Source organism: Eubalaena glacialis, chromosome 10, assembly GCF_028564815.1.
Source record: "Eubalaena glacialis isolate mEubGla1 chromosome 10, mEubGla1.1.hap2.+ XY, whole genome shotgun sequence".
Taxonomy (NCBI): domain Eukaryota; kingdom Metazoa; phylum Chordata; class Mammalia; order Artiodactyla; family Balaenidae; genus Eubalaena; species Eubalaena glacialis.
Genome location: NC_083725.1, coordinates 59,174,907 through 59,202,629, shown reverse-complemented (window position 1 = coordinate 59,202,629; position 27,723 = coordinate 59,174,907). Strand labels below are relative to the sequence as shown.

Here is a 27,723-nt window from a genome sequence, read left to right as displayed (position 1 = left end):
TATGGCTGCAAACTCAGGGCAGACTCCTTTTATATACTTAACATGCTTAAAAAACACATTGATAACTGGGCACACAGACATTTTGGAGATTACTTAAGGAGCTTATCATTTACCGTAAATACAGTCTCTCTCTCTCTCTCTCTCTCTCTCTCACACACACACACGCACGCACACACAAAAGAAAAGCATACATTTGCCACCTGACTTAGCCCTAGAATCATAGCCTGAAGTTATACCAACAGTGACATCTTTAAAAATAATGAGGCTTAGATAAAGGTGTGAGTATTCACTTTATAAAAACTAATAATACTGAGAATCTATGCTGTTCTATGAACTATTTTAGGCATTTTACATATGTTATTTCTATTTTTCACAGCAAGGCTGTTAGATAGATATCAGTATCGCATTCATCATGAAGAAAACTGAGGCTTAATAAGTTGTCACTTGTTCAAGGTCACATAGAAAGTGGTTGATTCTGGATTCAAAATAAGGTCTGAGTTCAAAGATTGTGCTTCTTTTCACTGCTTATGTGAATCTACTTTTGTTCTATAAATCTTGCAATACCTTCCACAAAGCCAATAAAACTTTGATCAAAATTCATACATATTAAATGTTTTTATATCTAAATACACACTTAGGTTTGGATGGTATCTATGTCCTTAAACATACATATGTGTGCATATATTTCAAACACACTAAAATATACACTGATAATTGGAAATACATAAAATTTAAGAAAATTATCTAGCATTAAAAATTATTTAACTAAAATAGAATAAGACTGTGCTATAGCTGACTATATGAAACCCCCTCAAATATCTTCAGGACTCTGGCTTTTTGTTCCTGTTACTACTAATTTGAAATAGCTAAAGAGACCCAGAAAAAAATCAGACATTTAGAAACCTAAAGCCTCTACATTACTTGAAGCAACAGACCCTTAATTCCATTTGAATTTAGGAATTTTCATCTTCATGAAAATTCAATAGTGTGAGATAAACAAATTTGGCCTAAGTGATTCAGACATCCAATGAATTTCTAACTAATTTGATACCTGGATGAGTCTGAAAAGTCCATCAGTAGACAACTTTAATGGGTCACTTCTTACCTGCGGTTCACAAATACTGTTTAAAAAATTCCCATATTACCCACCTTATACCCCAAACTCGGTTCATCTGTAGGAATTTGCAGGGTGCAATAAATCAGTCACTTTTCTCTGCCCTACAAATCTGTTTATTTTAGCATGGGTCAAATATTAAGTAACAAAAGTCAATGATTTATATTTGGGAAGATGGCTCAGCTCTTTGATTTTTTTTAAATTGCAAAAGAATATCCCTGACTTGTCAGACAGAACATTCGTATAGTGTCACATGGTCATAAATTCTGCAGCTGTCAGGAAAGCACTGCAAATGTTCTTTTTTTTTTTAGAGGCTGGGGGTAGGGGTCGGCAGATGGTCAGATAGTCACTTCAACATCTCTGCTAAATTGTAGTCATGCATGCTGGTCAGGGTTATGAAGGCATGATGAATCTATTATCCATGCTGGGTCAACTAGCTTCTCTTGATACAGATCATATTAGGGGTACATAACCTATTAACTTCATACATGGATAATGGATAAATCACTCAGAGGCATGAACTTTATACTCAGCTACCTTTATTAATGTCACAAGAGCTGAGGTTGTCAGAAAGGCTTGAAATATCACAGGTGTCCATCGCTGAGAGGCCCAGATTGTGTTAATGAATTTCTTGGATTATTGTCTAGGCATCTTTGAGTTCCTTGCTCTCTCTAGCATTTTCCCATCCTACAAAACATCAGAATCTGTTCTTCTAACATTCTTAACATATTTTGAATCATCTCCTCTTTCATCACCATTGACAGAATTTAGCCATTAATTATATGTCTTAAATGGCATACCTGCATCATCTCCTGAATCCCATGAAATGTACACCCAATATTGCAGCTAAAGTGATCTTTTGAAACCACAAGTATGATTATGTCACTTTTTCTGCTTAAAATTCTCCAAAGGCTCTCCACTGCCTTCAAGATAAAATTTAAAATTTAAGTTTAAATGTTATCCAAGGCATCTGTATTCCCAGTCCTCTCCATCTCTCCAGCCTGGTCTCTCTCTCTCCGAGTCCTACTTCATACCTTGAAATGCAGTCAGTCATCCTGAACTACTTGCATTTCCTTCAGCATGTTGCTTTTCCATGGACCCTTGAACACTTGCACTCGCTGTTTCCTGAGAGGCCCTCTTCTTCTACTCCCTTCTCCATGGCTAGCTTCCTCTCACCTTTCCTAACCCAAGTTCAGGTATAATGCCTCAGGAAAGTACTCCATTCTGGGCCAGGTAGCCACAGCATTCTGTTCTTCTTTATGGTTTCTGCCTAGTTACTTCTCTGTGTCCTCCACCAGGTGGTGAAATTTTATGAAACAAGGACTGTGCCCAATGCCCTTGTTCAGAAAGTGTTCAACACCTAAATGTACAGAAGACATGTGTGGGATTCACCATGTGTGGCGAGTGGTCAATGCATTGACCAGTGATGCTCTAGGAGAGGAGTCATCGGCTTGTCCTCAAATTGTCCAGTGGCTTTCCCTTTTCTTTTTATATCCTCATAGTAATATAAAGAACACTATAATAAAATTCCTTCCATCAGAGAACTCACAGATCAGTGGAAAAGACATTTTATTCATCATTTAGTGTGAGAAATTCCCTCCTTGTGTTAATTTATGAAGGGGCACCTTTCCTAAGAGGGGAAGTCAAGAAAAGTTTCTTGGAGAAAAAACACTTGAGCTTAATTTGGTGCAGTTTAACTTAGTGGCAATGAGCTTAGGTTTTCATGTCTGTTGGGTATGGGGCTGAATCCTAATTCCATTTTTACTAAGATTGTGACTTTTGACAAGTGAGTTAATTTCTGAGTTTAATTTAAACTCATTTAAATTATGAGTGTCCTAATGTGTTAAATGAAGTTAGCAATATCCACCTCACAGGGATGTTACTAAAGGTGGTTAGTTTATTACTAAATTAAATGTTATAGAGATGGAATATAGAAAAAGTGTAAGCTGCAAACACATATAGCAAAGACCATAACTTCATCATTGGATGTCTGACATCTAACCAAGTAACTGGGGAAGAAAAAAAGAAAAAAAAAGGGAAAGCTGGTATGAAAGGAGTTCTTGTTAGATTAGTGTAAATTGTTCATTGACACTGGGAAGCTAGGTTTTAAGCTTCCACAATGATCCTGATAAATAACACTTGTGAGAACTACCACATTAGCATAAAGGAAATGTTAAGAATAATTATGATGCATGCTATTCTAAACCTTTATCTTAACTCATGTAATACTCACAAGAGTCCTAGGAGGTGATTACAAATACCTTAGCCTCATTTTCAGATGTAGAAACTGAGGCACAGAAAGGTTAAGTATTCAGCTCAAAGTAACTTGACCAGCAAGTGATAGAGCCAGGAGTCAAACATAGGCCATGTGTCTCTACTTCACTGTATTTACAGAGGCAGAGCACAGGCATAATCCAATCATCCACCAAATAGTCACCGAATGCATACTACATTCCAGATACTGTTCTAGGCAAATTGGATATAGAGTTGACTATATATTTATATATAGTATATATTTAGCGGGTACATAGATGTTAACAAAGTAAACAATAATAAGTACTATAAATTTCAGATATTAGTAAGTACAATTATAAAAGAATAAAGCTATGAAAAGGAAAAAAGCGTGATAGAGAAGCTGGCACTACTTTAAATGGGGTACAAAGGAAAGATTTTTTCTGAGAAGGAGACATTTGAGTTGACATTTAAACGATGAAATGAGCAAACCTTATAAAGAGCTGACAGGAGACTTTCCCAGGCATATAGAATACCATATATAAAGGCCTCGAGGTGAGAAAAGCTTGGCATTTGAGGACTGATGAGAAAGTCAGTATGGCTGAAGTGAAATGTTCTCGAAGTTGATGGTTAGGGCATAATATTGGAGAGAGAAGCAGAGGTCAGATTGTATAAAGCCTTGTAGGTGATGATAATGAGTGTAATTATCACCTCTCAGAGGGTTTTAGGAATAAAAGTGGTATGATCTGGTTTATATTTTGAAAAAGATTACTCTGGCTACTTTGTGGAGAAGAATGGGCAAAAGTAGAAGTTATTACAGTGGTTCAGGCATGGGATGATATTGATTTGGACCAGGATTCAGCAGAGCAGGTAGTAAGATGCAACTGATTTTGAAATATATTTTTATGGTAGCACCAGTAGGACTTGTTCTGGATACTGAGGGAAAACAGTAATTATACAAGACTCCTAGATATTATTATTATTTTTGGGGGCCTGAATTACAAGGAAAATAATAGAGCCAATTAGTTAAGATGACGAATATTAGGGTAGAAGCAGCTTTGGCCCTAAGGATAGTGAGTGCAGGGAAATCATGAATTCTGTTAGGAATATATCAAGTTTAGAAGATCTTCTTAATGTTCAGGAGAGATGCCAACTGGACAGCTAGCTGTACACATTTGGAATGTGAGAAAGAGGTCATGACTTCAGATTTGGGAATCTGAAGTTGACAGTTGGTATTTAAAGCCATGGGTCTGGATGAAATAACCAAGGGAATGAGGAGAGATTAAGAAGAGGTCTGTGCACTGGATTTCTGGAGTGTTCCAACAATTAGAGGAAAAGCTGGTGAGGAGACTGAGAAAGGGCACTGAAGACACGGTAAATAAACAGGAGAGTGTTTTGTTCTGGAAGCTGAGAAATTAACATCTTTGAGGAAGGAGGCAGTGACAGCTGCATCAAATGCTGCTGAGAAGTCAGGTAGGACTGTGAACTGATGCTTGTACTTAGCAAGATGGAACCTGCTGTGACTTTGATAGGGACTGTTTTAGGACTACTGTGAGGATGAAAACGTGAAATAGGTTAAAATAAGAAAAGGAGGTACTAAAGTGGAGTTGATGCAAATAGACAATTTCCCTAGATTTTTGGTTAAGCAAAATAGAGTAATGAGGCAATAATGGGGGTGGGGAAGATTGGGTCAAGGGACATACTTTTTCTTTAAGATGAGAGATATTACATCATGTAATAGATGTAATTAAATTAAATTAATTAAATTTATAGATGTAATTAAATTAAATTAAATTAAATTTATCTGGGAAAAAGCAAGAGAGAAACTGATATTGCAGGAGAGAGAGGAGAAAACTCCAGAAGCAAAGTCCTTAAATGGATAAGAGGTTATGGAGACCAGGTCACAGGTGAAGAGCTGGCCTTGGAAAGCAGCAGGCAAAATTCCTTCATCGTAACGGGGAGAGCACACTAGTGGACCTGGTGGTAGGAAAGTAAGGTGGTTTTCATTTGATTGCTTGGATTTTCTCAAGGCCACACGAAGAGAGATCAATAGATAAGAGTGAGGATGAGGAAGGGGGTGTTTGAGATTTGAGGGAAGCAAATGAGATATGAAACTTTTGTCCCAGAGAAAGAGAAAATGATTCTTCTAAAGAAATTTATAAGAATTGCTCGGGTGTTTTGAGGGTTCATTTGAAACCAACAGTTATAAATTTAAAGTGAGATGACTAGGTGCTTCTCTAGCTATGTTCAGTTACCCAGGTGCTGGCATGGAGTAAGTAGGAAGGTGTAAGTTTAACTAGGGTAGATTAACAAGGGCTGAGAGTTTGCTGGATGAACACAAAAAAAGAGAGAGGAAAAAAAAATGTTGAGCGTGCGAGAAGGAGAATTAGAGTGATGGGACCAGGAAACATATGCTATAGGGGAGGAGGAAGGGGAGGGCATAAAGAAGGGTGAAAACAGGAGGTAAATGGTGAAATCAATAATTCAAGGTCCCAATGGGGGTGAAGAATTTTGGGAGTGGGGGCAGTAGAATAAATGTTAAAGGCAGATAGGAGGTGGTGTTCTGAGAAGATGATGCTTGACACAGAGGTCTTGGAGGGGGTACAGCTAATGGCCACGACAAGGTTCAGAGTGTGATCAGGAACCCTAGGGCAGGAAGTAAGGGAAGTGAGATGGCAAGCTGTCTCATGAAGCAAGTAAGCATCAGAACACATACTAGAACCCACAATTGTCTGACTCCTAGACAATGTTCTACCTCACACCAATGTTAGCTTCTAACTATTTCTGACTTGTAAAGCCAGGGTAACTAAATGGCGTTATAGTCAAGATGTATATATGTGTGGGGTTCAGAGACAGAGAGGTTGGCCTCATAAGCGTGAGATCTGTGTAGTTGAACAAGGTCCTACATTTAGAAGGCTCCTGCTGTTGCCATCTTTTAATTCTTACTAGTTTTTAAACAAGGGCCTCATGTTTTCATTTTGCACTGCATCCCACAATTTATGTAGCTAATTCCAGAGAGAAGATTAGTAATTTAGAAGGAGAAATATCTTCTCTTTTCTCATTGGGGCTAATTTTCCACAAACCTCACTTTTCTCCATTTAACATGCCTTTAAAATTTTATCAAAGTTCATAATGGAAGTTTTAAAGAACCCATCTGTCAAACTCTTAACTTTTAATGTAAATTTCCTTTTAAAGCCACTCACAATAAAAATTAGGCTGGAAGTAAGAAATTCCCTGACTCAGGAAAGTGAATGATCAGTAAACTGAAAAGGAAAAATACATGTAAATGTAGATCTAGAGTCTGAGTTCATGCTTGAATGATAGCTTAGGAAAAATACTTACATTTTTATTTTTTAATATATGTGTATTACATGTTATTATGGAAAGTGTAGGAAATAAATATAAACAAAAACAAGTAACTAAAAACTACTCAAAAATCCTTAAGAAGAGTTAACCACTTTTAACATTTTGGTGTATATCCTTCCAGGCTTTATGTAAATATTTGTGAATGTGTATTATTCATATATAGCTTTATTTGTGTTTATTGGATTATATTTAAATGTCATTTTTAAACTTGATTTTTAATTTAATAATAGAGTCTGGTTGGACCTCCTATCCTTGTAATTAAATATTTTTCTAAAATACTATTAATATAACTCAATTTTCTGTTATGTGGACATATAATAATGTATTATTAAACACTTGGCTTTTTCAGTCTTCACTGTTATAAACAATACCAATATGAACGTTCTTTGTAGACTTGTGTATTTCTATAACTCCTGGGTCAAAAAGTGTCCATTTTAAAGCTTTTGATCCATGTTTCTAAACTGCTCTTTCATGGCTACTCCAATTTCCAGGCCCACTCAATGGCAGTGAACATTAACCTTTCTTTTAAATGTTTTGCCAATGGGGTTGACAAAAACTGTTTAGTACCATTGTTTTCTTTGTTTAATAATAAAGTTGAGCAGGTTTTTGGATGTTATTGGCCTTTTCTTTTTTGATGAATGTCCTGTTAATACCTTTCAGTCATTTTTTTTTCTAGGCGGTCTTTGGCCTTTCTTTTGTTCTTCTGTAAAATATCTTTATATATTTGGGTTATGGTACACAGAATTTCCCTAATTTGTCAAACCCATGCCAAGGTCTTAACAACACACTGGCAGAGCTCTGCAGGGTTGCTATGTTTTTCTCTATGGGGGAGGTTTTAAAATCCATCACTTGTTTTTTTAAACTAAAAAATGCATGGTAATGGTAGTTATGAAGATAGTACTAATGTCACATAAATGAAAATATTTTATAATATATCTTAAAATGTATAGAAAAACATTTATAATGAAAACAACAGGAAAAGAGTATCATACAAGCTCACTGAATATTTATCTTTCCTATTCATTTCTCCAAATCCTGGCAATGTAGTTTACATACTGAACATTCTGGTGATTCGGTCTGCTTGTCTCCATGCCCTCCACTGCAAGCATTTCATTAATATTCTCATTGTGAGCGCTGTTAGACATTTCCAGGGTATAAGACACAATTGCACATTTTCACAAGACAACCCATTAGGATGCAGAATGTGGAATGCAAGATTAGGGTTTTGGATTATTGGGTTTTTGACTTACCCTCTCCAGTGTAATTTCTTCAAACTCATATTCAATTTCTGTCCCATTGACCTGTAAATAGGAAAAAAATAGAGAGAAAGATTAAATACATTTTGAGGAGGAGAGAGCTGCACTTTACATAACATTAGGGGGTTAAATTTCATCCTGGCTATGAATAAACCACACTTTATTGATGTTTGTGATTGTATGTTTTCATCCAAATGAAATATAATCCAAGCTATTCTAAAATATGAGTGAGACTCTAGAAAAAAACGCTTATTGCATCCCTTAGAATTTTGTGATGTTTGGGGGAGAGGAAACAATACAAAATGTGCACTGTGAGTTTACAAAGAATAAACCAACCAGGGGCAATGTTACAGTTACAAGGGGAAAAATTTTCCTAATATCTTTAAGATTTTCCATGAAGAGACACTAAAATATGACCTTAAGAAATCAGTGGCAAGGGCAGCACAACCATATGACATTTCTGGCTGGAAAACAGCATTAAGAATGACCATGTCAGATAAGAAATGCCTTTTCTTTATTGGTTCAAGCTCTTTATTGGTTCAAGCTCAGGTAATTTATCCCCATTATCCTCTTGTTATATGTGTCGGGAAGCCCTGGACCGTGTAACCATGCCTTCAGTAGCAATGAGAAAAGAAAAAACCAGGACATGTCTGAAATTCCTAATGAGAAAGCATTTTCACCATCCAACCAACCCTTAAATTTATTTAAACTTACAGAGAGAAACATTTTAAATATAGCCAGGCAACATAAAACATATGCCTTAGATTTCAACAGACATGAATATAGAATATATGAAGAGCTACTTTAAAATAATCTAACAAATATTCAATTCCCACTTTTATCTATCACAGAGCCCTTCTCAGCCAGGCAAAACCTCTGAGCAAGAAAATTCTTGAATAGGCGGTTTCTTTTTTCTTATATATGTCTTGGCAACATCATTAACATTTAGAAATCAGCCAGAAAAATCTAATTTTCAACCAAAAAGCCATAATTTTTGTAATGTTCTAACTTCAGTTTACTGTCCCTTCTTTAGAAGAATTTAAATATAGTTCTTGCATATTGAGAGCTCTCTGGAAGGCAAGGATCAGATAGCCCCATTACCTAATAGAGGCTGGCAAAAAAGAAATGATGAAGGGGAAAGAAAGTGAATGAATGAATGACTGAACTAAGTACTTAAATTATTTATCTGATTTATAAACACAGACGCTTGTGGGTTCTCTTCCATAAGGAATTTGTATATGGTATCATTAATTGAAGGCATAAAACTATCATCAGCAAATATAAAGAATGACAATAGACTTTACTTATGTGTGTCCACCAGCCACTTAGAGCATGTTTTTGATTTTCTAATTACACGAGCTAATTGGGGAATCACATTTTACTGTGTTACTACATTATCAAACAGCCCTAAACCAAATTTGATTTTCTGGGCTTCAGCAACTTAATGACCCAGAGAAGAGAACTTGATGATGTTAGAACTAAGCTTTAGCAACTTTATAGACATATTTTTGTTCTTCGCACGTAAAAGTACAAAAGGAAACTCAAAACTCCCTGTATGTGTGTGTTTCCATATTAATCCTTTTTATTCATAACTTTTTTTAGTTGACAGAGAGAAGGCAGAGAGGGAAGGCTGAGTTAATGTGATGTGTTTTAATTCTCGCAGTATGGCTCCATGAAGCTCTTCTTTGCTTCAGTGCTTCTCTAGAGTGGAGCCCTTCACGTTATTAAAGTGTTGCAAACTGCAGAGAAAAAGACAACTTCAAAGAGAAGAAAACAAGCCTCTGATAATAAATATCAGAGGTGAAAATTCTGTTAGGAAGTGCTTAAAAGACAAGAATATTTTAGTGACACACATTGCATAGCTGGGGTCTACCAAAATCTTTGCTGAACATTTGTATGATCATATATGTTGACTTTTAGATCCTAAAAGCATTATTTATACACAACCTAATTTGTATTCAGAAGTTCCCCAGTCAGCTAGGTGAACCATTGATGGCTTACATTTACTCCATGGGTCTTTAGTTTTCAACCCAAGAAAATTATGTCATTTGCCTAGTTCAGTAGTATCCAGGATCTCTTTTTAAGAGGGGAAGATGACATCCAGGTTGGGATGTAACCTTACCTTTAAAAGAAAATATTCCATGACTACAACAGGATTTAGTGAAATTATAAAGAAGTGAAAGGATTTTAGCATAGGTGAAGCAATATTTCAACCTTTAATTGAGGAGCATTTAAAACATGGAATAATAAGAGCCAGAGTGGGAATTTAGGAAAGACATTTAAGAGGTTCTAGTGTTTATTGTTTCATCACTAGGAGAGCATCATCTATGTTCTGCCTAAGAACCTCTAAGATAAGAAATCCTACAAGGTCCCTTGGCAAAGACCTTGGGGGAAAGAATGAAATAGAAAGAACTAAGAATACCTCCATTCTAAACAGAGGTATATAAGAGTGCGCTGTGACATTTGTGAAAATTTAGTTAACTTTTCAGAGGAGTACACCAATTCAACAGTCTTTAAATATTTTTTGTTCACATTTGCTTAGAAGAATAGTTGCTTACTGAGTGGTAAGGAGACAAAAGGCATGAACAGTAATTCCCTCCTAGCCATAATTTCATGTATTCTTATTCAGAAAAACCAAGAAAAACTGTTGTGAATGGCTCCCATCATCTGCTGGGGGGGCGTGGTTTACAGACAGTCTATTGTCTGAACTTGTCTCAGTGGCCTCACTCTACTCCCAATTAGTTTGACAATATATGCCTTTTAATTCACAGAGGATTCTCTTCCTGAAAAATACTGCCACTTATATATGTTTTTTTTTTTTTCTTGACCAGTAATACTTCCTGTGATATTTAAGCACCCTGGTAATGTTTTATGATCCTGATAGTTTGGAGCCTGTACAGCAGCATGGAGAGGGCTCTCATTATTTCAGATCTGGCTCTGACCATCACTGACAGTCTCCCCTCCACCTGGAAAAGTGAGCGGATTGGCAGTATTTTAGACATGGAGGGTCACTAAAGTAGATGGAATTTCCCAGTTTTGAAATACGTTTTTCTTCAGATACTTGATTTTTCTGAACCTAATGGTTATGTAGTGACAGCTGGTAGGTTTCCATGGTGGCTAGAAAACCAAATTGATGCCAGACATTGTCCTGCATAGTTCTGGGCATGTAGCCTTCCTGGCCTCATATGGAAGTTAAGACAAGAGCATAACTTACTGAAATTCAAATTTGGTATTTAAAGTTCTAATTTCATAAACTTTGAATACTTTTCATATATTTTTCTCTCTCTGACAGTCTTTAGGTTAATTTCACTGACTTTTTTTTTTTCCCTTGAGTGCTATAGTACCACCTGCCTGGGTGATAATATAATTTGATTTGAGATCTACTTTTATCTCCTGAAAAGAGGTTTTTCATGAATAACACATGTGAACTAGTCCATGTTTTAATGTTCTTTAATTGGAATCTTAAGTAATGATTTCTTTGATTTTTTTTGTTCTTTTCCACATTTGTAATTTCATTAAAACTAACAGCATACCAAAATGTAAGATGAATGAATTTTTATACATTCCCATATCACAGATTAAAACAAATGCTAAAACATGAATATCAAAGTGTTGGCTTCTTAGGACTAAACACAATTCCACCCAATGAACAAGTATTGAGCATGCATGGTGTGCCAAGTGATGTGACAGGTAGTGAGAAAATAAAGATTTTACGACATTATCGCTATTCTCAAGAAACATACAGTCCTTAAAGAGGTACCAAACACAAACATATTAAAACCTCACAGAAGTGTGATATCCAATACACAAAATATACAAGTGGACTTGAGCCACAGCCCCACTGTTGCCACATGCAAGATCTGTACAGATATATTTACTATTTGTTGTATATATATATTTGATTCCTTAGTAGTATAGAATATGACAGATAATGTACTAATTCTGCCCTTTATTATAAGTGATTATAATATAGTAAATAAGACATCTCTGAATCTTATGGTTTTAGCATATAAAGCAGAGTGATGAACGTGAACCATATTTAAAGATATCTGCGACAACTGTCTTAAAATAAAAAATGGGGGGGACCTTCAAGATGGCAGAGGAGTAAGACGTGGAGATCACCTTCCTCCCCACAAATACATCAAAAATACAACTACATGTGGAACAACTCCTACAGAACACCTACTGAATGCTGGCAGAAGACCTCAGACTTCCCAAAAGGCAAGAAAACCCCCACATACATGGGTAGGGCAAAAGAAAAAAGAAAAAACAGAGACAAAAGAATATGGACGGGACCTGCACCTCTGGGAGGGAGCTGTGAAGGAGGAAAAGTTTCCAAAGACTAGGAAGCCCCTTCACTGGCAGAGACAGGGTGTTGGTGCAGGGGAAGCTTCAGAACCATGGAGGAGAGTGCAGCAACAGGGGTGCAGAGGGCAAAGCGGTGAGATTCCCGCACAGAGGATCAGTGCCCACCAACACTCAACAGCCTGAGAGGCTTGTCTGCTTACCCACCAGGGCAGGTGGGGGCTGGGAACTGAGGCTCTAGGTTTGGAGGTCAGACCCCAGGGAGAGGACTGGGGTTGGCTGCATGAACACAGCCTGAAGGGGGCTAGTGTGCCACAACTAGCCAGGAGGGCATCCAGGAAAAAGTCTGGACCTGCCTAAGAGGCAAGAGACCATTGTTTTGGGGTGCGCGAGGAGAGGGGATGCCTTCCCTGTCTGCCCACAGAAGACAGAGCACTGCTTAAATGAGCTCCAGAAATGGGCGTGAGCTGAGTCTATCAGCTTGAACCCCAGAGATGGGCATGAAACGCTAACGCTGCTGCTGCAGCCACCAAGAACCCTGTGTGCAAGCACAGGTCACTATCCAAACACCAAAGGGGGCCTGTGCAGCCCGCCACTGCCAGGGTCCCGTGATCAAGGGACAACTTCCCTGGGAGAACACACGGCACACCTCAGGCTGTTGCAACCTCACATCGGCCTCTGCCGCCGCAGGCTCACCCTGCATTCCAATTATAACTACCATACCCCTCCTTCCCCCCAGCCTGAATGAGCAAGAGCCCCCTAATCAGCCGCTGCTTTAACACTGTCCTGTCTGCACATGAACAGATGCCTGAGGGTGACCTACACGCAGAGGCGGGGCCAAAACCAAAGCTGAACACCAGGAGCTGTGCGAACAAAGAAGAGAAAGGGAAATTTCTCCCAGCAGCCTCAGGAGCAGAGGATTAAATCCCCACAATCAACTTGATGTACCCTGCATCTGTGGAATACCTGAACAGACAACGAATCAACCCAAAATTGAGGCGGTGGACTTTGGGAGCAACTGCAGATTTGAGGTTTGCTGTTTGTGACTGATTGTTTCTGATTTTTATGTTTATCTTAGTATAGTTTTTAGTGCTTGTTATCATTGGTGGATTTCTTTATTGGTTTGGTTGCTCTCTTCTTTTTTTTTCTTTTTATTATTACTTTAAAAAATTTTTTATTTTACTAATTAAAAAAATTTTTTTAAGTTCATAATTTATTTATTTATTTTATTTATCAGTTTTTTTTTTTTTCTTTTTTTCTGCCTTTTCTTCTGAGCCCTGGGGCTGACAGGGTCTTGGTGTTCCGGCTGGGTGTCAGGCCTATGCCTCTGAGGTGGGAAAGCCGAGATCAGGACATTGGAACACCAGAGACCTCCCAGCCCCACATAATATCAATCAGCGAGAGCTCTCCCAGAGACCTCCGTCTCAACGCTAAGACCCAGCTCCACCCAATGGCCAGCAAGCTCCAGTGCTGCACGCACCACGCCAAACAACTAGCAAGACAGGAACACAACCCCACACATTAGCAGACAGGCTGCCTAAAATCATAATAAGTTTCCAGACACCACAAAACACACCACCAGACTCAGCCCTGCCCACCAGAAAGACAAGAACACAGAACACAGGCACCAGTCCCCTCCACCAGGAAGCCTACAAAAGCCACTGAACCAACCTTACCCACTGGGGGCAGACACCAAAAACAACAGAAACTATGAACCTGCAGCTTGTGAAAAGGAGACCCCAAACACAGTAAGTTAAGCAAAAGGAGAAGACAGACAAATATGCAGCAGATGAAGGAGCAAGGTAAAAACCCACCAGACCAAACAAATGAAGAGGAAATAGGCAGTCTACCTGAAAAAGAATTCAAAGTAATGATAGTAAAAATGATGTAAAATCTTGGAAATAGAATGGAGAAAATACAAGAAACGTTTAACAGGGACCTAGAAGAACTAAAGAGCAAACAAAAAATGAACAACACAATTAATGAAATTAAAAATTCTCTAGAAGGAATCAGTAGCAGAATAACTGAGGCAGAAGAACAGATAAGTGACCTGGAAGAAAAAATAGTGGAAATAACTACTGCAGAGCAGAGTAAAGAAAAAAGAATGAAAAGAATTGAGGACAGTCTCAGAGACTTCTGGGACAACATTAAACACACCAACTTTAGAATTACAGGGGTCCCAGAAGAAGAAGAGAAAATGAAAGGGTCTGAGAAAATATTTGAAGAGATTATAGTTGAAAACTTCCCTAACATGGGAAAAGAAATAGTCAATCAAGTCCAGGAAGTGCAGAGAGTCCCATACAGGATAAATCCAAGGAGAAACATACCAAGACACATATTAATCAAATTATCAAAATTAAGTACAAAGAAAAAATATTAAAAGCAGCAAGGGAAGAGCAACAAATAACATACAAGGGAATCCCCATAAGGTTAACAGCTGATCTTTCAGCAGAAGCTCTGCAAGCCAGAAGGGAGTGGCAGGACATATTTAAAGTGATGAAAGGAAAAAACCTACAACCAAGATTACTCTACCCAGCCAGGATCACATTCAGGTTTGACAGAGAAATTAAAACCTTTACAGACAAGCAAAAGTTAAAAGAATTCAGCACCACTAAACCAGCTTTACAACAAATGCTAAAGGAACTTCTCTAGGCTGGAAACACAAGAGAAGGAAAAGACCTACAAAAACAAACCCAAAACAATTAAGAAAATGGTAATAGGAACATACATATCAATAATTACCTTAAATGTAAATGGATTAAATGTTCCAACCAAAAGATATAGACTGGCTGAATGGATACAGAAACAAGACCTGTATATATGCTATCTACAAGAGACCCACCTCAGACCTAGGAACACATTCAGACTGAAAGTGAGGGGATGGAAGAAGATATTAGATGCAAATGGAAATCAAAAGAAAGCTGGAGTAGCAATTCTCATATCAGATAAAACAGACTTTAAAATAAAGACAATTACAAGAGACAAAGAAGGACACTACACACTACATAATGATCAAGGGATCAATCCAAGAAGAAGATATAAAAATGGTAAATATTTATGCACCCAACACAGGAGCACCTCAATACATAAGGCAAATGCTAACAGACATAAAAGGGGAAATTGACAGTAACACAAGAATAGTAGGGGACTTTAAAACCTCACTTTCACCAATGGACAGATCGTCCAAATTGAAAATAAATAAGGAAACACAAGCTTTAAATGACACATTAATCAAGATGGACTTAATTGATATTTATAGGACATTCCATTCAAAAACAACAGGATACACTTTCTTCTCAAGTGCTCAGGGAACATTCTCCAGGATAGATCATATCTTGGGTCACAAATCAAGCCTTGGTAAATTTATGAAAATTGAAATCATATCAAGTATCTTTTCTGACCACAGCGCTATGAGACTCGATATCAATTACAGGAAAAAAACTGTAAAAAATACAAACACATGGAGGTTAAACAGTACACTACTAAATAACCAAGAGATCACTGAAGAAATCAAAGAGGAAATCCAAAAATACCTAGAAATAAATGACAATGAAAACACGATGACCCAAAACCTATGGGATGCAGCAAAAGCAGTTCTAAGAGGGAAGTTTATAGCAATACAATCCTACCTTAAGAAACAAGAAACATCTCAAATAAACAACCAAACATTACACCTAAAGCAATTAGAGAAAGAACAAAAGAACCCCAAAGTTAGCGGAAGGAAAGAAATCATAAAGATCAGACCAGAAATAAATGAAAAAGAAACAATAGCAAAGATCAATAAAACTAAAAGCTGGTTCTTTGAGATATAAACAAAATTGATAAACCACTAGCCAGATTCATCAAGAAAAAAAGGGAGAACACTCACATGAACAGAATTAGAAATGAAAACCGAGAAGAAACAACTGACACTTCAGAAATATAAAGGATCATGAGAGATTACTACAAGCAACTATATGCAATAAAATGGACAACCTGGAAGAAATGGACAAATTCTTAGAAAACCACCACCTTCTGAGACTGAACCAGGAAGAAATAGAAAATATGAACAGACCAATCACAAGCACTGATATTGAAACTGTGATTAAAAATCTTCCAACAAACAAAAGCCCAGGACCAGATGGCTTCACAGGTGAACTCTATCAAACATTTGGAGAAGAGCTAACACATATCCTTCTCAAGCTCTTCCAAAATATAGCAGCAGGAGGAACATTCCCAAACTCATTCTACGAGCCCACCATCACCCTGATACCAAAACCAAAGATGTCACAAAAAAGAAAACTACAGGCCAATATTACTGATGAACATAGATGCAAAAATCCTCAACAAAATACCAGCAAACAGAATCCAACAGCACATTAAAAGGATCATACACTATGATCAGTGGGGTTTATTCCAGGAATGCAAGGATTCTTCAATATATGCAAATCAATCAATGTGATACACCATATTAACAAAATGAAGGATAAAAATCATATGATCATCTCAATAGATGCAGAAAAAGCTTTTGACAAAATTTAGTACCCATTTATGATAAAAACCCTCCAGAAAGTAGGCACAGAGGGAACTTACCTCAACATAATAAAGGCCACATATGACAAACCCACGACCAACATCATTCTCAATGGTGAAAAACTGAAGCCATTTCCTCTAAAATCAGGAAAAAGACAAGCTTGCCCACTCTCACCACTATTATTCAACATAGTTTTGGAAGTGTTAGCCACAGCAATCAGAGAAGAAAAAGAAATAAAAGGAATCCAAATCGGGAAAGAAGAAGCAAAACTGTCATTGTTTGCAGATGGCATGATACTATACATAGAGAATCCTAAAGATGCTACCAGAAAACTAATAGAGCTAATCAATGAATTTGGTAAAGTAGCAGGATACAAAATTAATGCACAGAAATCTCTTCCATTCCTATAAACTAATGGTGAAAAATCTGAAAGAGAAATTAAGGAAACACTCCCATTTACCAGTGCAACAAAAAGAATAAAATACCACCAGTCTCAGTAAGTCTAAAATAGAACTAATCATCTTGCTTAATTATAACTATCATTTCCTCCAGGCTACTCTATATACTTGTTAAGGGAATCCTCTTTTTCATATATATCCTTTATATTTGTTATCCATACCCACTATCCTATTTTAAGACCTAAACTATCACTTTCGTAGGACCATCAATATAATTTCCTAAAAATATCTCTGCCTCTATCATTTTTCAATATCAATCTATTTTTCATATCCTTTGAGATTTATCTTTCTAAAAAGCAACATTTTCATTGTATAATTTTGCTGCACAAATAGCTTTAAGTAACTTTTCTTTATTCTTAAAGAACATTCCAGAATATCCACCAGCTGTCCCCAGTCTACCTGTCTAGCTACAGACCCTACTTCTTATCTTCAAAGACATTTTCTAGCCAAGTAACTGAAATTAAATAAAGCATATCCTCTCTTTGGTATCTTTATTAATGTCATATACCCCACCCTAAATATATTTAATCTATGCTTATTAAAATACTAATTAATTTAGAAAAATATATTTGAATGCTGAGAATTTCCCAGGTACTATGTTAGGTCCTAGGGATACAGTAGTAAACAAAACACAGTCCCTACCCTCATAGAGCTAGATTCTATTTGGGGATACGGGAAGCTTCCATTTCTGTCAGCCAAAGGCTGCTTCTTCTATAAAGTCAAAAAGATTTTTCTTAACAATCCTCTGAAAATCATCACTCTATTCCCTAAATTACCCCTCCATGCTAGTAACAATAATGATACTACTACTACTACTGCGACTATTACTACTGCTGCTTTTTTTTTTAAAAGTATCTACTATATGCCAGTCACCATGATCAGTTGATCTAAAAATTAAAATAATCCTGAGAGCTAGACATTTTAACATTAATTTTACTACTGAGAAAGCCAAGTTTCTACATTAAGCAACTTCTCCAAGGTTATATAGTTGTAAGTAACATGAAACTAGGACTATCTTGTTCATCTCTTTCATCACTTAGTGATGGGAAGTATATGCTCAATCCAGATTTGTGGAAGAAAATTAAAGAAGGAGTGGCTATAAGGAGAGAGGAAAGAATGGAAGTATCTATTGTTTGAATCAAGGGAAGTCTAATGTTAAAACACTAACCTTTCTCCCTGGTCATACATAGCACAGTCTCTCTCTCACTGTACTTGTGGTCTTCCTCATGGTCCAGTGCTTTATCTTTCCTGATATACTGTCCTACTGTACAGATGAGGCACTATCTTTTGCGGCACCTATCGTAATGACTTGCCCATAGCAGCCATTTCATAAATAGTTATTGAAGAAATAGATCAATTGAACCTTATGGGAAGGGATTCTTATTTGCCATGAATCTTTTAAAATCCCTTTGTACTCGAAAGTGCTACTCACCATTGTCAGTTTCCAAAGGAGTAAACTGTCTTAATTTCTCTCTACTCATTTTACTTCAAAACTTGCTAACAATAAGCTGTCTCCCTTTTCATCTGAATACAGCTCACCCCTTCAGCAGCCTTCAACATCAATCCATCCATCAACAAATATTTATTGAGTGACTTTCCCCACCTTCTTTGCCAGCTCATATGATCTCTTTTCACCTGATTTTAAAAGTACATCAGTATCTTCACAACCTTGGAAAAGAGCTAGAGAGCTATATCACTCCACTAATTCATCTGCTCTTTCATCAAGATCACATGAAGAAGTTTTTTAAGTTCTGTGATTCTGGAAAAATGCTTTGGTACGCTTGTTATAAGAAAAAAGGTCAGATCAATCTTTCTGGATCAGATGCTAAGGGAGATCATTCTGCTGCTTTATGTTATTTCACCTTTCTTGAATCCCCTTAGGATCAAGACGGGGAGCTGAGTATTAATGCTGTTTCTGTCCCCAGCCGCCTAGCCTGTTGATAAAATATGGAAATTGTAAGGTTTCAAGTTGTTTATATGTAATCTTTTTCGGATTATGCTAACAGCAGCATTAATCATTAACATACTATTTTCACATACATTATTATTTGGTCCTCATAACAGTCCTATGAGGGTTGATATCTCCATTTTATAGATGAATAAATAGCTAAGAGATGATAAGTTGCTCAACATTGCTCATCTAGTAATGTTGGAGTTTTGATACAAATCTAGGTTTTCTGGACTCTGAATCTAGAGCTGATCCCACTACCTTATGCTACACACATAGCTTATCCTCTAAAAGTGAGAGAGAATCTGATTGAATCGTTTGAAGTTGCAGATGTTTAACTGTTTCTGACTTACAAAATGGCAGTTCTGCATGGTTCAACCTGAGAGTTTAAAATGACTTAGCATGGTGGTTAGGAGCTAGAATTCTGGAGGCAGATTGCCTGGGTTCATAGCATGATTCTCTCACTCTCTAGCTATAAAACTTTGGGTGAGTTACTTAACCTCTCTGAGCCTTGGTGTCCTTATTTACAAAATGGATGGTAATTATACTTATCTTATTGGGTTGTATAAGGACTGAATGATACAATTTTGTAACAGTTTAGTGTTTAGCACCTACTGAACCCTCAAAAATATTAACTGCAATTATTTTAAAGTTTTTCCTAGGTCTGCCATTGGCATATTTTAAGTCCTGCCTATTCACTCTTCTAAACAGAAACCAGTGTAGGCATATGTGAGTGTTGGGGCAGAGGGAAAATGGCAGGTGTAGAGATGAATGCCTATTGTTTGTAGGAAATTTTATAAAAATTAATGTATATTTGTTAAGTTGTGCACAATATTCCCACAGAGGACTTGAGTTACCCCTCTTTCCCCTGTGAGATTCAATTAACTTAGATCAAATAGAAACCTACAGTGACAAAAAAAGTATAATATATTTTTCAAAGAAAAATTTAAAAGCTCAAGTTTCTACATTTATATCAGTGCTTCCTAAACTGGATCCGGGCGTTTAGAAGCGGTTATGCATACTGAAGTTGTGGCTGACAACCGCTAGTCACAACAGGGACCTCTGGGCTGCAAATTGGATGCACCAAATCTTTCTCTCTCTGGACTCTTGTCTGCCCACCCCCCAGGGCTTTTAAGTGTTCTGGCACAGTGTTAACTGGGAAGATGATAGCATAAGCTCTAAACAGTGCATCATGATTAACCATAAGTCATTGTTGCTTTTTTTTTTTTTAATATCCTCTTGGAACAGGAATACTCAAAAGGGTACCAACATAAATCCCCAATTACATTAAATTAAATAAATTCCATAAATAGCTTAAGCATAGTAAACAAATATTAATCAGACAGTAAATCTTGGGTGGGAAGCACCAAGGACTGAAGGCAGTTTGTAGGAAGGGAGAAGATATGAAGGGAAATTAAAAATCATATTTTCACCCCACTATCATTTTTCTTAATGACCTTAGGATGATCTTGTTTGCCACGTTTTCGCTGTGTAATTCCTTTTTATGCTTCCAAAAAAATTTCCATGATTCCTCTCCCTTTCCAGCTATCTAATGCTACCATAAACCCTGGCTTTCTTTCTCTAGCCCTCCTATACAAAGGCCAGGTTGTGCTAATGTCATTTCTCTGTGTTTACAGAGTACTTGTGTAGATCTTTTGCCCTGATTGTATAAGGTGTTGGCTACCAGCTTCTGGCTTTAGGTTCAATCAGACATGGATGCTAATCCTAAATTGGCCACTTACTAGAGTTGTGACTTTAAAGAAGTTACATGGCTTCAGTTCCTCCTCAGTAAAATCTTATTTACTTCAATACAGTTGTTAGGAATTTTAAATTAAATAAGAAGTATAGCACAGTGCTCAAGAGTACATACACTAGATACTCCAGTTGATAAAATATAGAAATTGTAAGGTTACTTATACTCTAGAGCCAGATTGCCTGAGTTTGACTCTGCCAGTTACTAGCTGTGAGATATCTGCCTCAGTTCTCTCATCTGTAAAAGAGAGTTCATAATCTCATAGGATTGTGAAGACTGAATGAATTAGTGAATTAGTATAAATGAAAAGAATAAGTAAAATACTTGGAACAATAGCCTGGGACATGGTGGGTGTAACTGTTACTACACTATCCATTATTATTACAGAATGGTGGAGTAAGGTACTCAGAAAATCCTCACCCCAAAGAACAACTTTAAAACTGAATTGCCAAAAATAGCCATTTCTGGACTCTGGAAACTGACTAAGGGCATATAGAAAATTGAAAAACTTTGATTCAAGAACCTCAGTTAACAACAGTGGGAATCTGGTGTTCTAGGCCTGCGACTGCTCTTACACATCCCCTCCCCCAAATTCTGTGCATGCAATAACTCTACGAGGGCAGGAAAGGCTATAAAACAGAAGCTTTGCTGCCACAGGGGACCAACTTCACTTGGAGCAGCATGTGGGCAAACCTCATAATCAGGGATGTTGTTAAAAACAATAGTGATTTTGGTGGTAAATATTAGAAAAAGTAAACACTGCAGTAACTTAAGTTAGCAATACTAGTTGGCGAAAGCTACAGGCTGTCCAGACTAGCTAGAAATATATCCGGAAAATCTGTTGAACCATGGCAGGCCTTGATAGCTCCAAACGATCTCTGCCAGGCTGGAAGACTGAGTGCATGTGCAAGGTCATTCATAGAGTCAGTAGAGACTGGAGAAGGTCCTAGCCATCTACACATCCCTAGCTGAATGTGAGGCCTTGCACATATGCAGGGGAGTCATAATAGGTCTATTATAAAATAAAATCTCAGGCAGATTTGTAAACTGTTTGAATTTAAACACATTTCCCTGTCCATACACAAATCCATTGGCAAAGGATGGAAGACTTACTGGCTCAAAGTGTTTAAGTGTAATCTCTGACCAATCATTGGCTCACCACTAAGCTATGCTGATCTAGAGGCAACACTAGGATGCCAGAATTTAAAAAGAAAAAAAAAAAAAAGAAAGAAAACTCAAAAGAGATATCAGTAGCTATACACTTCAAGAAAGATAGACTCTACAGATCTAGCCCAAATATGTGACTAAACATACAAACAAGCAAACACAAAGAAACAGCAAATGGCAAATAAGAATTAGGAGTTACTATAACATTATTTCAATGGCCTGTTTTCAAAAAGAAATTACGAGACATTCAAAGAAAGCAAAATATGACCCACACATAAGAAAATAATTAGCAAAAATAAACTGTTTCTGAGACATTTTAGATGTTGGAATTGATAGAAAAAACATCAAAGCAGCTATAAATATGTGCAAAGAACTAAAGGAATCCTCTTTAAAAAAGTAAAAGGAAGTATGACAACAATGAATAATCAGATAGAGACTATCAATAAAGAAGCATAAATTATAAAATAAAATTATGTAAAAATTTGGGAGTTGAAAAGTATGACAACTGACATGAAAAATCCACTAGAGGTTCCAGTTTTTGTCTAGCATGTAAGAATCACAAGTCACCACTTTGTCCTAACAACAAATAGAAAGCTAAACAAACTGAAAAATCAACTCTGTCAGAGAAGTGAGGTCACAGAGTAAACTGCTGTCCCCCAAATTGGAGAGACAGGTGGGCAGATAGAGAGAATCACTATTACTAGGGCAGAAATCGCCACAGGAACCAGTGCCAGGGTAGGAAAAACTTAAACTGTAATTGATGAATTGTGGAGGCTCAGTGTGGACAAATTTGAGGATTAAACAGGGTTTGATCCAGAGAGGTTCAATCTTTGGGGTTACAGCCATATTTTAGTGAGTTTTACCTCTAGTAAATCTACCAGGTTCTCAAAGTGAAGAGTGGAGAAAAATTCCTCATGCTTCCAGCAGACGAGGGAAAAAGGAACTATTTTGAAACATGTAGAAGCATTCTGTTCTTCTTAACAAGGTCTATCCTCAGGAGCAACTATTTTATCAGAGCCTAACCTGCTGTGGTTTTACCAGAGCCTAATCTACCCGGGGAAGGGAAATACCAACTTCAGCACCCTTTAGCTATTCAGTACCACCTGAAAGGGGGAAAAACTGAAAAGCACTGGTGACATTCACAGTCCAGAGACACAAGCTCACTAAAAGACTGAAACCAAGTCATAAGAGTATAGAACACTAACCCCTCCTCTGCTACTTTACTACTACATTTCTAAAGGGCTATTTACTGCAGTTCCTTTTACCCAGCACATGATGTCTTTCAACAAAAAATTACAAAGCATAATAAAAGGCAAAACACACAGTTTGAAGAGATTGGGCAAGTATCAACCAGAGTCAGATATGGCAGGAATGTCAGAATTATCAGAACAGGAGTTAAAAAAAAATAATTGATATTCTAAAAGGTTTAATGGACAGAGTAGACAACATGCAAGAACAGGTAAATAATGTAAGTAGAGAGATGGAAATTCTTGGAAATGTCCAAAAAGAAATGTTAGAGATTAAAAAAAAAAACCAAAACCCACTGTAACAGAAATGAAGAATGTTTTTGGTGGGCTCATTAGTAGACAGGGCATGATTGAGGAAAGAATCTCTAAGTTTGAAAATGTGATAATAGAAACTTCCAAAACTGAAAAAGCAAAGAAAAAAAAAAGACTGAATAAAACCCGCAACCAAACAGAATATCCAAAAACTGTGGCGCACCTACAAAAGGTGTAATATACATGTAATACCAAAAGGAGAAGAAACAGGGAGAGGAATGAAAACAATATTAAAAGCAATAATGACTGGGAAGTTTTTCCAAATTAATGTCAGACATCAAACCACAGATCCAGGAAGCTCTGTGAGTAACAGAAATACCTAGGCATATTATATACAAACTTCAGAAAATCAAAGGTAAAGAAAAAATTTTGAAAGAAGCCAGAGGAAAAAAGCACCTTATCTATAAAAGAGCAAAAATAAGAACTACATTTGACTTCTCCTCAGAAACAATGCAAACAAGAAGAGAATGGAATGAAATATTTTAAACGTTGAGAGAAAATAAAAAACCAACCCAGAATTCTGTACTCTGCAAAATTATCCTTCAAAAGTGAAAGAGAAATAAAGACTTTCTCAGACAAAAAAGAAAAACTGACAAAATGTGTTGCCAGACCTGCTTTGCAAGAAATGCTAAAAGAATTTCTTCAGAATGAAAGAAAATGATATAGGTCAGAAAAATAGATCTACATAAAGAAAGAGTATCAGAGAATAAATAAAGTCAAACAAAAACCACCACTTTATTTTTCTTATTCTTAACTGACCTAACAGATTTTTCAAAATAGTAACATCAACAGTATATTCAATTATGTGTTTTTATGTGTGTGTGTATATACATATACATATATATATACACATATATGTATATATATATTTAGGTATGCATGGAATGAATGACAGAAATAATACAAGGGATGGTATGGAGTAATTAGGAAAATTTTGTTATTATTAGGTACTTGCACTACCTATGAATCAGCATAGTATTATTTGAAAGTAGCTTGAATTAGTAAATGTATAGAGAAAACTCTAGGACAATCACTAAAAAAAGTAAAAGAATTAGAATAATTGATATGCTAAGAAATGAGAAAAAATGTAATTATATAAAATGCTCCATTAAAACCAAAAAAGGCATGAAAAGTTTGGGAAAAAATAGAAACAAACAACAAGGGCAACAAATAGAAACTAGGAAAGATGGTGGATATTAATCGAACACTATAAATAGTCACTATAAATGTCAATGATCTAAATACAACAATTAAAATACAGAGACTGTCAGAGTGGATCAAAAAAACAAGACCCAACTACATATTTTCTACACGAAACCTACTTTAAATATAGAGGTATATATAGAGATTAAAAGTAAAGAGATGGATAAAATATACCATGCTAACACTAATCACAGGAAACTGAGAGTAGCTATATTAATTTCAGAAAGACTTCAGAGCAAGGAAAATTATTAGGGATAATGAGGTGCATTATATAATTATAAAGAAGTCAGTACACCAAGAAGTCCTAACAATCTTTATTGTGTATGCCCCTAGCAACAGTGAGGCAAAAATGATAAGAATTCAAGGAGAAACAAATGAATCCACTATTACAGTTGGAGACTTTCACACCCCTCTATCAGAAATGCACCATTCAGCACCATGCAGAAAATCACCAAGGACATAGTTGAACTCAACAGCACCATTAATCAACTGGATACAATTAACGTCTGTAGACTACTTCGCACAACAATAGCAGATTACACATTCTTCTCAAGCTCACGTGGAACATTTACCAAGATAGACCACTTTCTGGGCCATAAATCACACCTTAACAAATTAAAAAAAAAAAAAAGAAATCATACAGTGTCTGCTCTCAGACCATAATGGAATTAAACTAGAAATCAAAACCAGAAGGATAATTGGAAAAATTCTAAAATACTTGGACATCAAATAACACACTTCTAAATAACACAGGGAGCAAAGAAGAAATCTCAAGAGAAATTTAAAAATATTTGGAACTAATTGAAAATGAAAATACAACTTAACAAAATTAGTGGGATGCATTAAAGGCAGTAATTAGAGGGAAATCTATAGCACTGAATGCATACAAAAAAAGAAAAATGATGTAAAATCAATAATCTAAGCTTCCATCTTAGAAAACTAGATAAAGAAGAGTAAGTTAAATACAAAGCAAGCAAAAAAAAAAAACGAAAGAAAGAGAAAAAAAAACCCCAGCAGAAATCAATGAAATTGAATAAAGGAAATCAATAGAGAAAATCAACAAAAGCAAAAGACAGTTCCCTGAAAAGATCAATAAAATCAATGACCCTCTAGCCAGGCTAAATAAGAAAAAAATGTGAGGTGATACAAATTACTAATATCAGAAAGGAGAGAGGGGACATCAATACAGAGCCCATGGACATTAGAAGGATAATAGAGGAATATTATGAAAAACTCTATGCCCCCAACTTTGATAAGCTAAATGAAATGAACCATTTCCTGAAAGGCAATCTGCCGAAACTCAGAATCTAAGAAGAAAAAGACAATCTGAACATACGTATTTCCTAACCAGGAAACCAGACAAAGACATTATAAAAAAGAAAACTACAGACCAATACTGCTCATGAACATGGATGTAAAAATCCTCCACTATTATTTGTATCTTCATCACTGTCATCTTTGTAGCACTTATTATAATTATACTATACAGCAATTGTCTATCTATTTCCCTATTCCATTAGACCTCCACTTCCCCAAGGGCAGGAATCATTTCTTATTCATCTTTCTATACATTGTACCTAGCAGAGTATCTGGTATACAGTAGATATTTAATAAATATATGTTAAATTGAACTTCATCAGATCCAAACCTAGGGGTTCTTAAAATCTGCTTCAGGGGCTCACAGAGTTGTACATATACTAGGTAAGTGTATATATGCTGCCTAAGGACACTGTTTCTACCTAGATACCCAGTTGCAGTTACAGGCTCCAAATAAAATTTAAAATGATAGAGAATGAATTTTTTAAAAGTATATTTATATAATCAATTCACCAACATCATCAGCTTCATTAAAATAGCAGCGTTATGCTGACTTGCATTAAGGCTGGATAATTATTTTTGAAGCAGAAATAAATAAGACTTAAGTAAGTGAATGGAAGCTAAAATTACCTGCTAGTAGCAAAGCTGTGAGTATGAATAGTAATTATTGAGAAATATCTTTCTGAAAAGAATTAAGTACCACTCAGTTGTTTATTTCAACTTGCTTTTATCCTTGTAACTGGAGAGAAATATGGTGAGTGCTATGGGCATTTACTTCACTTGACACTGATGTTTACACAAAATCTATCCTTGGAGGTTTATACATATATATGCGTATACATGCATATACCCATATAAAATTATATATATATATATGTGTGTGTATGTGTGTGTATATATATATATATATATATACACACACACACACACAGAATACATATCTTAAGATGTCGATGTTTCAACTGAAATAATGTGATAAAACGATAGCATTCTTTCTTAGTAAAAATTGGTAAGAAAAGAGCTGGTATATTTCTACTATATTCATTATCTTTATAATACTTTTCCAGATATCTAGGCTTACAAAAGAAGACAGATAAAATGCAGTTCCCATTTTCAGAGCACAAGTTTTGTTTTAAAGGCCTCTTGAGGGTGGTTTGTCAATTTCCTTTGAAATCAAGGTGCCTATAGAGATTCAGAGGCAGTGTACTTGTATGGATTTTATCCCTTGTCATCACAAGGAATAAAAGATGCCTCTGTCTTGTTTGAGCTACGAATCAAACTGGACCAAGGACTATTTCATGCAATTGCTGTTTTGGAATTTGGGCATCTTAAAACCAAAAGAGAAAATACATTTTAAACCAAGAACCCACTTTTTCTACGTCTAGGCTTAAGTGAATTTTCCCCTTGTTTTTGCTAAGTATTCTTGGTATGTCATCAGCAGAATCTGCCCATATGAGCATTATTCTAGGTAAAAAGAATAGTGATTGCTTTATACCTCTTATCTGTTAGAGTTGATGTAGGATATCTTTATG

The 27,723-nt window shown here is 36.3% G+C and overlaps 1 protein-coding gene across 8 annotated transcripts in view; it reads right to left on the bottom strand.

Annotated features, from left to right (window-relative positions):
- DLG2 (discs large MAGUK scaffold protein 2) overlaps positions 1-27,723 on the bottom strand; it is an 802,852-nt gene that overhangs the window by 656,986 nt on the left and 118,143 nt on the right. For all 8 annotated transcript variants that reach the window (XM_061202775.1, XM_061202776.1, XM_061202777.1 and 5 more), the window contains one exon: positions 7,963-8,013. In XM_061202775.1, the coding sequence (XP_061058758.1) occupies positions 7,963-8,013 (51 nt within the window). The remainder of the gene's footprint in view (positions 1-7,962; positions 8,014-27,723) is intronic.